The sequence below is a fragment of the Falco punctatus genome (genome assembly GCF_963210335.1).
Source record: "Falco punctatus genome assembly, chromosome: 1".
Lineage (NCBI taxonomy): Eukaryota > Metazoa > Chordata > Aves > Falconiformes > Falconidae > Falco > Falco punctatus.
In genome coordinates, this window is record NC_137580.1 from 51,355,405 (window position 1) to 51,367,472 (window position 12,068).

Here is a 12,068-nt window from a genome sequence, read left to right on the forward strand (position 1 = left end):
AAAAGGCTTAAAGCCAAGGTTCCCATTCTGAGCATCCACCCTTCACAATAATAGTGTTCCTGGCCAGCTCATCAACACCTTTTTAAAACAGAGGGTATGGGGCCAAAGCCATCATTTCTTTACTATTTAATACAATAATGAGAACTCATACCCATATTTGTTAAGTCATGAGCTCTGGTCTAAGTACTCACCATTACTGAAATGCGCCAGCTGTTCCCAGAAGGCCTTGTGCAGATCTGTTAAAAGTTCTTCTTTTTGTCGGACAGAGAGATTATTCTTTACAGTTAAATGGTCTAGAATATTTGATACAATATTTAATCTACACTTGCACTCTTCTGGTATATAGGATTTCAGTGAATCAACCATTTTCACCATAAGCTCCCAGCTGAATAACCTTTCCTGAATGTCCTAAAACAAACATGAAAAAGTCCTGTTCAGAAACCAAGAACCGGTCTTCGGTTGTGGTTGTCCTCTCATTGTATTATTAATTTACAAACTACACAGAAAACTAAGGCTTCTCAAGACCATGTGAATAACAATCTTTATGTACTTAAATACTTCTGAAAATCTTGACCAGTGTAGGATAGCAGTAGATTTATTGCATGTTCAACTGCAAGACCTAATCTAAAACTACCAGTGTTTTCCATTATTTGTAGCTGACAAGATGACATTAAGGCAGGAAAAGACAACAACAAGCTTGCAGAACAAACTTAAATACTCAAGGGGGAAAGACAGACAGAAGGGCAACATGGAAGTTGCGGACCTCTTTTCAAGATGCTATATGGCACACCAGCATGGACCTTCATTTTGACACGTATCTTATTTTGATACTGCTGTGACTCCTTCGAGTGTGTTGTCAGCTGGAATTCAGTAAATATACTAAAAACTAGTACAATTGCCTATGGCCTAGCATCTTTCATTTCACTATTAGAGAAGAAGCCCAAGATTCCAGTATAGAGCAAGATTTCCTGGGTGAATATGCAACTACTTTAGATAATGCTGCAAGGTTGGAAAGAGTGTGACAACTACTGCAGTTAACAGACGCACACATACAATGACCTTTGCAATGAGATGTAAGCATCATGGTAGTGACTTCAGGTAGAAATATGTTCTGTATCTATATCCAAACACCTCATTTGAAGCCTGACCATCTGAAGGAACTTATTGTACAGTAGCCCAGTACGGGTCAAGTGTGATCAGCCGCAAAGACTATTTTCACACCTCGCCAGCTCAGTTTACTTGCTGCTCCAATGCAAAACTAACAAGCTAATAATTACTGTATGTGCTTTAGTAAGCCAAATAAAGCTAGCTATCCATTTATTCTCCAAACTAATAATAAATTCAGTGGGCCAGATTCTGATTGTACTGTTAACTTATAAATTTCAAGTAATTATTTTAGTATGTCCTGTGCAAAGCAAATATAGGACCTGTTAGATTTAAGACAACATAAAGCACAGTGCTGATGCATTCACAAATGCATTTTTCCCTCTTGAGACTGTATCACTAAGAGATGTTAAGGGTCTTCAATTCCAGTTAAAGTCACTGTACACACAGTATCAGCCTAAAATTTAAATTAGGATTTCTCAAAGTGGAATAAACACTCTGAAAGAAAAAGAAATAACCTAATGCCCAAGGTAACAATTTTTCTTCATCATTAGATCCAGTCCTCTTGCTCCTGGCTCACTGTCTGCATTAATACCGCTTTTTCCTAACATGACTGCCTGAACGGTATTTTGAGAATTAGAACTCAAGTGCAGAGAGTTCACCCTCCCGTGAGTCTTCATAAACCACAATCGAAGCTGAGCTCTTTGAAACAAAGCTGAAAGAGACAACCAGAGTAAGCTGCCTACATCATTCCTGAGGCAGGACTGACAGACTCTGTGCACTTGCATCATTCTTTATGTTCAGATTGACTAAATCTCTCTCAACTTTGATTTCTTTTTGTACTTTACCATTGCCTGCAAATCTTGAGATTCACTTAATAAGCTTTCTACTGCAATCATCTTCTCAGTCAGATCCATCATTATCTTTGTTGCTTTGGCACTTGAGCATTTTGTTTGGTCCAAAAAAGCCTGCTGGGCTTTGTCAGTCTGCTTCCAGAAAGTTTCCATCTGTGGAATATGAATCAAAAACCAATTCATGTTCCCTCATTAATCATCTAATATTTCATTACAGCAAGAGGTGTACGAGTCTACCAAGATACAAGTCACCGAGACTACAGACAGCTTTTGGTATTAGTTACAGTGAAAATTTTTCATAGCTACAGTGCCTGTTTACTACATGATGATACACGTGCTGGTGGCACATAACCAGTAGATCAATCCTGACCTTTTTAAAATGTAGTCATTCTGTATAACCTGCTAAGAATTTGTTAGTTCTCTATGTATTGCATCTATAAAAGCCTATTACATTGTTAGCAGTAATGGGAAAACTAAAAAAGATACCAAACTGCAATCCTTTTTTCTGAGAAGTTTGTTTAGCTGTGGGAGCAGGCATTTTAGGAAAAGTGAAAATTGTCACTGTTTTTCACCATTAAAGCCTTTCAAAGACACATGCTACATAAGCACTTTGTAACTGTGCTGGCATGAAGTACTTTATGCAGTATCAGCACAGTCCATGAGCCTATTCCAACATATTATCATATGGGTAATCTCTAGTTTTAGGCTCCAATCACGCAAACACTTATGATTGTGCACAACTGTGAATATTCTGTGGTCTTCAATGGGATTACTAGTACACATAAAGATAAGAAAATTTACCCACTGTCAAGATTTATACTATGTCTGAGTTTTGGAAAAAAATGTGACTATGGCATCTGTAAGGCAAAAAACCCCTTTATATTACAGAGGTAAGAGTGGATTAGTTCAAGGTCCTGATCTATATGAATCTGTGCACAGGGAAATCATTTTCAATATGGATGAAAAGCATCTGCTGGCATAAGACTGACAGACCCACTGAAGGATGACTGCTTCTGTTGAATAACTGCCTCATGTTGCTCAGCGAGGCTGCCAGCAATTTTTTTATGTGACTAACGCCAGAGAACTCTAAACAATCAATTTTTCACAGAGCAAAGTTAAATCGCAAAAAAAACCTTGACACAGATGTACCATCATTACCAGGACTTCCACTATAAAGTGAAAGGCACAGAGAATCAAGAGAAAGCTGAGAAAATTCCCAGTGAAGCACTTAACCACAAGATATTAAAAAACTTCTCTATTAAATCCTCTATGGAAAAGGCCCAAGTCTGAGATGATGGGCTGTTTAGTTCAGGGCTGAAGTGTCAATCAGTGCAGGCAGCTCACATTGCTATCAGTCTGACTAGTCAGTCTCTCATTTTCATCAGCAGTGAATTTGCTCATACCTCAAAAAACAGGACTGGGAAGGAGAATATCTTTCAGACTACTCAGTTTGCTGGAAAATAATATACAGAATACTCTTAACCTCCACTTTTCTAGCCTGCAAGCTATTCAGACACAGTGACACTACTGAAGAGAAAAAAAAATCTTAATTTGAGAATCAAATGCCTGCTATCAAACTGTATTTTTACATCAATGCTGCATAATTTTACATCAATTTACATCACGTAAATGTATTCTAATTCTAATGTAGAAAGGTGCTAAAGAAAAATGTTTTGCTTAAGTAAATGTGCAAAGCATACTAAAAAGGTTGTACTGTAATTATTTTCTTGGTACTTATTTCAGTTGAAAAAGTTTTATAGCCTCTTATTACCTCTTACTCAGTTATGGAGGACTGAAGAAAACAGGTGCTAGGACAAAATTCCTAAAAGTCGGGCTATACACAGGCTTGAAATAAATCTTACCATCTGACAAGCCAGAGACATTTCTCAGTTCTAAATGCACTGTGATAAAACTGTTTGTATAAAAAACATTGGGTCCCAAAGGACGTTGGAAATACCTTGCTGGAGCAGTGTAAAAATATTTTCAGGAGTTGTACACATCTAGACTACTAACTGTGGACTAGTCAACACAACAGTTAAAAAAAATAAAAAAGCATTCCACACCAAAAGAATAACATTACAATAAAATTTTAGAAAAAAATTGAAAGTTACATTATCTATTACGTGCTCAGAATATTCCCTTTCTTTCCTTTCTAAGTCTTCTACAGTCTGGTACTCTGAATTATGGGCTCCTGACACCTCAGTATTCTGGAGTCTAGAGTGAAGCTGCTTCTGTAATTCTTCAAAATCCTGGAGGAAAAAGCAAATGATTTGTTACACAGAAAAACAGGCATAACTTCTAAATTCAGGAGTGAACTGGTATGTTATTTTTGGCTCACAGTTAAGAAAGCTGAACAAGAGTGTTTAGGAAGTTCTATCTCTGAGTAATGTACCTTCTGCAGCAAGCAAAGAAAACTCAAGGTGTACGGTAGCTCTGAACCACAGTTAGTACAAATACGTACATTTCCACTAGTATGTGAATACCATCTTTACTGAATTCAAGTTTTAGTAAACACTGCTTCCTAAACTTTCATACTAATAATCCTTTGAATCTATCCACAAATGTATTTTTATTTTAATGCACATGCCCCATCCTCAGAGGCAGCTATAAGTGCACATGTTGTGTTTAAAAGCAGAAGTATGTATCCAGATATGACAATCAGCGTTTCCTGCAGAGTGCTAGCACACACGGATGAACACCTGTAATGCTCATATGGGACAAATTACAGGCTACATGATTATATGGGTTTTTTTACAGTTTTTCAGTCCTTTGAAGCCATGATTATTTTTTCTGAAAGCTAATGATAGCAACAAGTATTAGTCTTCTGTCATTACTTAGGAGGTTGGTACTGAAATGGAGGATTCTTCAGTTGCTGAAACATGCCTTACACAACAAGCATTTACTTTTAATACCACCCAATTTTAAGTGTCAATGCATTAACTTGATACTCTTATGCCTTAAAGAAATGTAACCACATTTTGACAAGCTTCACAAACAATTTCATCAAAATCCTATGCATTTTTCTTACAATGCAGAATTAAAAGAGGAAAATGCTGCTGCAATAAATCATATAATCTTCCATCTTGGCAATGCAGTATGACAGTAAATAGTTTCTAGTGCTAACGCTTTTGCTTATTACCAACATCTCTTTTACACTGTATTCATAACCAGCCTTGTCCCTTTACATGATATGGAAACTCTAAGATTGCCACATGTCCAAGACTTTTCTCTCCATAATACAGGACACAGGAATCCCATATTGACACTCAGACAACTGGACTACTCTAGCAATTACTTCATCTAACAAATTTTTAATCTTCACCTTGAAGCAGCTCAGTTAGGTGCACAAAGACACTGATGCTGTCAAACCTCTTTAAGAGTTAGGCTATACCGGGAAACATGCATCTGTATTACCTCTGTGTTTATAAATTGAAGTAATTACCAGAAGTCCATCAGAAAAAGGGATTCACACACCAAAAATAATTTTTCCTTTAGTAATTACAATCAACTTTAATATTAAAACTGAAGATTTAAGGCAGAAGACTGGTTTTAAGGCAAAACACATTCTGATATAAATTATAAGGTACAACTACAGAGATTCCTGATATTCACAGATTGTGATACTGCACAAACAAAATAAATCTCAACCAACTAGAGCTGACAAGCTGATAGACTAATGCCTAAATGTGAAATTCCATCTGTATGTGAGAAGATTATATATTGGATTAGGCTGCTCAGAGAAACAGTGGAGTCTCCTTTAGGGCAAATACTCAAGACTTGGATTGGAAGGGCACTGGATAACCTTACTTAAGGCCCTGCTTCCTACAGAAGTTTGGATGAGATGATCTCCAGATGTGCCCCTCAACCCACACTTTTCTATGACTCTAACCTCGAAAATGCAAAGTGGAACCAGTAGTTCTCCTGTTTTGTTTAGGTTTTTTAAATCTTTTTTCCTTGTAATAATCTTAAAAATAGTACTATGACTCCACCTGAAATGCATTTTGACCGTCAATGTATGTCTTCCAGTTCACAAGTGGCATATGGATTTTGACACAACTATATGGAAGAAAAAAGGACAACAGTGAGGAAAACAAGTATATTTTCCCTTGATGAAAGCCTTGAGTTTCCTCCTAGTACTTTATTTCCTGCTATTTTATTATCAGTAATGATACATGGGACCAGACAAAGACCTGATAATTAGAAATTATTAAATCTGAGTGAATAAGGTTCACAATGTTCTGTTTGCTTGAATGGATTAAACTACAAAATACTTTTATCCTCAACATATTACACACATCACTGTTCTGATCACCTCATACAATAACAATGAGGAAATGTAGAGAAGGTAATAGAGAGAACCAACTAACAAGGGAGTTTCTTTGCATTTCTTCTGAAATAGGTTACAAATCACATTGCTGCTTAAAAGGAGCAAGTCTGTGGCAGCTTGTACCAACAGGTGGGATTAATTAATTAATTCTTCTGTGGTCTTAAATATTAACCCACAAAAACACTTACATTTTTCTGATTTAAGAGGATCTTCTTGAACAAATCATCAGTAATCTTCTTTTTATGATAAAAGTCTGTGAGGTATATTTTGAGAACCTGAATAAACATCTGCTTGAAAGGAAGGAGACAAAACCTAGGGTAAGTGCCTGCTCAACACTGTAAGGACATCTTTGTGATAACTTTTGTTGATTTTTATCAGTCAGTGAGACTATAGTGAATCATAAGCAAAATAACAGACACATCATCAGCAACTCTGTAGTACTTCCATTGTGAAAAATTCTTTGGCTTTGGCTTCAGTAAGATACTGGAAAATGGTACAACACAGTTCTAACATAGACAAGGACATAATATAATCTCACATATCATTGTAACCAGACCAACACATCTGAAACTGTCCTTTACCAGAGAAAATGCAGATCACTTAAGAATACAAAGCCCATTTTTCTAAAGTTTAATGAACTCCTAAACTGAAAGATACTAACATATTCATTACTATGATTTCAACTGAGGCTGGCCAAATAAGTATCAAATATTTTTGTTTGATATTTTTAATTTCAACTGTAGTTGGTCAAATAAGTACCAAACATATGACCCAATAGTAACCATCTCAAGTTCCAGCTACCTTCTCTTACAAAAAATACACCTATTATCCAGTTGTGCTTTTGGTGTGATTTTTTTTTAAGATTGTAATACTATTGCCTTCAAAAAGATGTTTTTGAACACTGGGATAATCTTTGCTTAACCTCTTCCCCTCTTGCCTCAGAGTGTCAGTGTAAAGACAATTCACTTCATTAGTAACTACTGCAGCATTTTCCACTGTGAAATTTAACAGCCACCTACCTATTACTCATGTACTTGAAAACAGATGATGCAGAAGTTGCCCATTTTAAGCATATAAAAATATAAATACAATTTTATTTACATATATAAACAGTTATCAAAGCCACATTTCAGTCAATAAACATCTGAAAAATATGTTGTAATTAGAGCTCGGTAGAAGAGAAAACCATGAAGCAGTCATGTTTTGAATCTCACTTGCCAACATTTTGGATAGGAGTTTGGCAAGTTTCAAACTCACACCACCAAAATACCACTTACTATTGAAAAAAAAAAAAAATCAGGAAAACACTGAAGGAAGAGGACCTAGATCCTAAGGTAGACTGAAATCAGAGAAAGGAGAGTGGAAAAGGAAGAAACTACTCTCTAGACTGAAAATTTTTGCCCTTTTTCCCTGCTAGCAAAAATATTAATCTACTCAAAGCTTCAGCTAAAGGTCAAAGTCATCTGCCTTCATGATAATTTCTGGTGGGCCACAAAGTCTGTTAAATGAATGTTTTCTTAGTGTTTCTGTGATTACATCACCATTTTACCTTACCTTTATTTACAAATTGATGATTAACTTTGAGATGAAGTTCAACCTTCCCTAGTCAAGCTAAACTTCCTTCTGAAATCTGATCTCAGGTTTCCTTTCTCATCTTCTTAAACGGGAATAACCCATGAGAAATCTGTTCAGAAAATTCCACCCCTTGAAATGTAATTTATTAGATGCACTGTGAATATCAGAAATAACCAATCTATTTTAAAAGAGGTTGTGAAAGAAGGGGAGGAGAAAGCTGTATACTTTATGTCCAGATTTATATTAACTGAGCTAAAACTCAGTAACAGTAATGATGCTGTACTTGATCATAACAGGTCACCACAAACACTTCTCCTAATGGAGTATTCTGTGGCTTTAAATGTATACAGTTTATTTTTTTTTCCCCTGTCAGCTCTGGATGCTGTGACTTGATGTATCTAGCTATATATGGTTCCGCAGTCCTACAAAATCATGACTACTGTACTTATCACAATGGTACTGATTCAGCTGAACCGAATTTTCAGTTTTATTCAAAGAGTTCGGAGTCCTTAGAGTTGCAATGCACAAGCAGTGTCCTTAAGACATAAACTTACTTATTAAATAATTTTTCGCCCTCTTTTAATGAACCTCAAGTGCTGTACATTATTCTCTGGAGTAAAGTTTAAAACCAAATCTTTATACTGTCCGGTCTGACCCTCTGTATTTCACAGCCCAATATATTTAAGTATATTTTATTCCTTTATGAAGCTCACATATATGCGGAACAACAGAAAAAATTAAGACAATACTATAGAAATGCAACTCTGCTACACTGCTTCCCAGCTAGCCCGTTTATTTCCTAAACTAATATTCAACTAAGATGTTCAAAACAAACAGCTATAAATGAGACAAGAGTACCTACCACATGTTTTTCTTTTCTGAGTTCAGTATCAAGAAGCATGAGATCTTTTAAAATCAGACTGCAAAGGCAGAGCTTAACATCAAAACTAAAACAAAGATTTAAAAAGTGTTAATATCCATCTAAATCAAGGTTATAAGAAAGGGCAACACCATGTAACAGTTTCATTTAACCACTAAATTATCCTAAAAACATTGCCCCAAACCAGCAGTCAGGTCACTTTACTTCCACATTGCCTTGTCCTTCAGGTAAAATATTCCTACATAAAAGCAAGCAAACCAAAACAGTGCTTTTAACAAAGTTGGAGTTGGAGTTCCCTTTACAAAAAGGTAAATATAGCCACGAGTGGCTACAACAAAGGGATCACAAAGCTTTCAATTAAAACAGCTATAATGGCGGTGGACATTTTCAAAGTATTCTTCATTGCTAGTACCCTCCCCAGTCCCCATAGTGACACAAATATGACTTTACTCTTGCTAACGAGAATACAGACACATATGCATTCATCTAGGGCTACCTTGCTGCGGTGCAGCTGAAAGAAAATCAGAGCCGACAGTCCATTTTGATTAGCTCTACCTGCTCATCAGCGGCACGTCTAAGAACTGTTTTCCCACAGTAAGACATAAGCAGTTCCCATTAAAAGAGAGAGAACAGACCACTGCCACTTGCTGTTCTCAAGGCACCTGCTGTGTGACTTGACATTCTACAGTGCAGGGGACTCCATCCTCAGTTGAGCAGCATGCGTCAGTTGAGCATACGAGCCAAAACAAAGGGATCTCCTTATCCTAACAGTGGTATACTTTTACGTGACAGCTTTTGCCAAAGTTCTGATTCCCACAATTTCATAAAGAACAAACTGACTTTCAATATGCAGCATGATGCATAACTTCAATCTCCCCCACCACTTTTTCAGAGTTATAAGCAGATAACCCCATCTTGATGTGAATGTATACATTCAGGCCCAGCTTTTGGTTTACACCAGACCTTTAGTGACTGTCTTGAAAACCACTGGGGCACGCTAGGAAATGACCAAACACAAGGACAGGTTTACTGCTTACCTCTCACATGTTAGCACTTCAGGGAAGCTGGTCACCTTGAGGAAGGCTCGAGCCTGAAATCTGTCATCGCTTGTTGTGGAATGTATCGTTGTAGAGGAGCTGCAGTCCTCTTTGTCTCCCTGGCTCAGGGATCCCAGGCTGCCTGAGGTAGATGTCTCCATGACCTGATTAGGCAGAACCGCCTGCTTTGGATTCTCATGCAAAGATGGATTGGATGAGCCATCTGCCAAAGGCTACAGTCAAACAGAATTCACAAGGTCAATTAATACAACACAGTAAGGAGATAAACATCGCATCGATTTGCAGTGTTTGCTTTCAGGCAAAAATTTAAATGATATACACAGCGAAGTGTTTCCACATAAATTAAGATTCATCATACAAGTTTCTGCATTGCCCAGAAAAACATTCTTCTGTTGTGGCTATCTGCTTGGTGCATGTTTTCTTACTGAAAGGTAGATCCTTGTGGGGTTCTTCTTATGGCAGACCCAAATTCCATTAACGTTAATGGAAAGAAAAAGCCTCTTGACTACCGTGAAAACTGACCTCACACCACGTAAAGCACTGCAGGTTTCAGGGGGAGCTGAAACCAGCTGACATCTCGCAGAATAAGCCCTGAGTCAATGGACTATAAACAAAGAAACATCCCAATTAAGCAGATTGGCAGGAAGTTTTCTTCCATTACTTGACTCTGCAATTTACGCTGACACAGAATGATTGTCATTAATGTTTACAAGTAGAATTTAAAACCTTACCCTAAATTTCTGATTGATGGGATAGATCACTTTTGCCTTTAATGCAAATGCTGTGATGTTACTGTTCAGAGGACACTCACTTTCCTGTATGAAAAACAACAGAAAATTATTTGGGAACAGCAGTAGATCTGACAGTTTTTCACTCTAAATATCACATGGCCTTTTTGGTTACACAACTTAGAAATTCCTATTGATAACTATTTATTGACTGTTTCTGCTTTGGCACAAGAAGATTCTTGTATGACTCATCCAGAGTATGAAACCCAGAAAAGGAAACTCTGTCATTACCACTGCTCCAAAATGTTTTTATTCCTGCAAGGGAAAATAGGCGATAGCTGGTATTCACAAGTTATTTCCATTTCATTTCCCTCTCTCCACCATTAGCAACTAAAGATTTGACATGCGTAACTAAAATTATCTTGATAATACAAACTACTAAAGTATAAGCTCCACAGATACTGTAATGGCTATAAATTCTGTCTTTCAATTTAAATAAAGAAACAATAGATTAAACAAAACTAGTCATCGTTTTTTCCAGGAAGAACTTTTACAGTACCACTCTTACCTATAATCTAGAGAAAATACCAATGTTCTTCTGGATAACTTTTTATAGATAATGCATTCTTTTCATAAAATCTGCTATATCACATAATCTGACTTTCTGCTCCTCCTCTTTCCTAGCCACTACTTCATGCACTGGAACAATGGGATAATCAGCTTTTTTTGGTGAGGTTATGTATGGCTTAATAAAAGGTTGGCTGTAAGATACAGACAGAATGTTTAAATCCAAGCTTTAGCAGATTTCCTATTCTAACTTTTTTGGTTCTGTCATATGAAATTAAAGAATCTGATTTGTCAAAACACAATTTTCTTTATATAGATTTTTCTAGGAAATATCGAAGCACTAACAGAGTCTAAAAATACAAATGGGAAGAGAAGAGCAAACCACATAATTTATTAGACTTTTATCATTGCACTTTTTCATCTCCATTTCCAGGAGTCATTTTATGATATACTGACAAAGTTAAAAGCATGGGGTCAGCATGTAAACCACTTGCTCATACTGAGCCGTCCCACTGCTGCAGTACATATTCAGTGATAGAAGCTGACAGAACTATTGCTCTGCAATGGCTGGAGGCAGCGCAGTTCCAGTCCAAAGCCATAAAGCCATATTGCAGTGTGCTGAAACTAACACATCCTGCTTCTCAGCAGGCATCAGTAATACACAGTTATTATTAACACAGTAATTATGGTATTATTGCAATGTGGAAGGTCTCAGAATGAAAATACCTGTTTTTTCTGAAGCGCTCTAACCTAAGTAAAAGCATTTTCCATCTATGCTTCTTCATGAACTGTCAATTTGAAGCTAGCAATGGCAAAAGCTTCTGGGAATTGAAACAGATGGATAGAAAAAAATCTTCGGTAGTTGGACCGAAGGTGGGAGAAGTCCTATCAAATAACAAGGTTCCTTCTTAATGTGTTCTAAATGAGCTAACGCATTTGGGAAATGGATTAAGTTGTGAATGACTACTTTTGAAA

The 12,068-nt window shown here is 36.7% G+C and overlaps 1 protein-coding gene across 6 annotated transcripts in view; it reads right to left on the minus strand.

Moving 5' to 3' along the window:
* EVC (EvC ciliary complex subunit 1) overlaps positions 1 to 12,068 on the minus strand; it is a gene marked incomplete at its 5' end in the record, with an annotated part of 80,962 nt that overhangs the window by 63,370 nt on the left and 5,524 nt on the right. For 4 of the 6 annotated variants that reach the window (XM_080373419.1, XM_080373418.1, XM_080373416.1 and 1 more), the window contains 7 exons: positions 192 to 408; positions 1,953 to 2,111; positions 4,070 to 4,207; positions 6,474 to 6,572; positions 8,723 to 8,807; positions 9,778 to 10,010; positions 10,530 to 10,613. In XM_080373419.1, the coding sequence (XP_080229545.1) occupies positions 192 to 408; positions 1,953 to 2,111; positions 4,070 to 4,207; positions 6,474 to 6,572; positions 8,723 to 8,807; positions 9,778 to 10,010; positions 10,530 to 10,613 (1,015 nt within the window). Of the gene's footprint in view, positions 1 to 191; positions 409 to 1,952; positions 2,112 to 4,069; positions 4,208 to 6,473; positions 6,576 to 8,722; positions 8,808 to 9,777; positions 10,011 to 10,529; positions 10,614 to 12,068 lie in introns of all 6 variants that reach the window. The other 2 variants (XM_080373417.1, XM_080373420.1) reach the window with 1 other exon arrangement.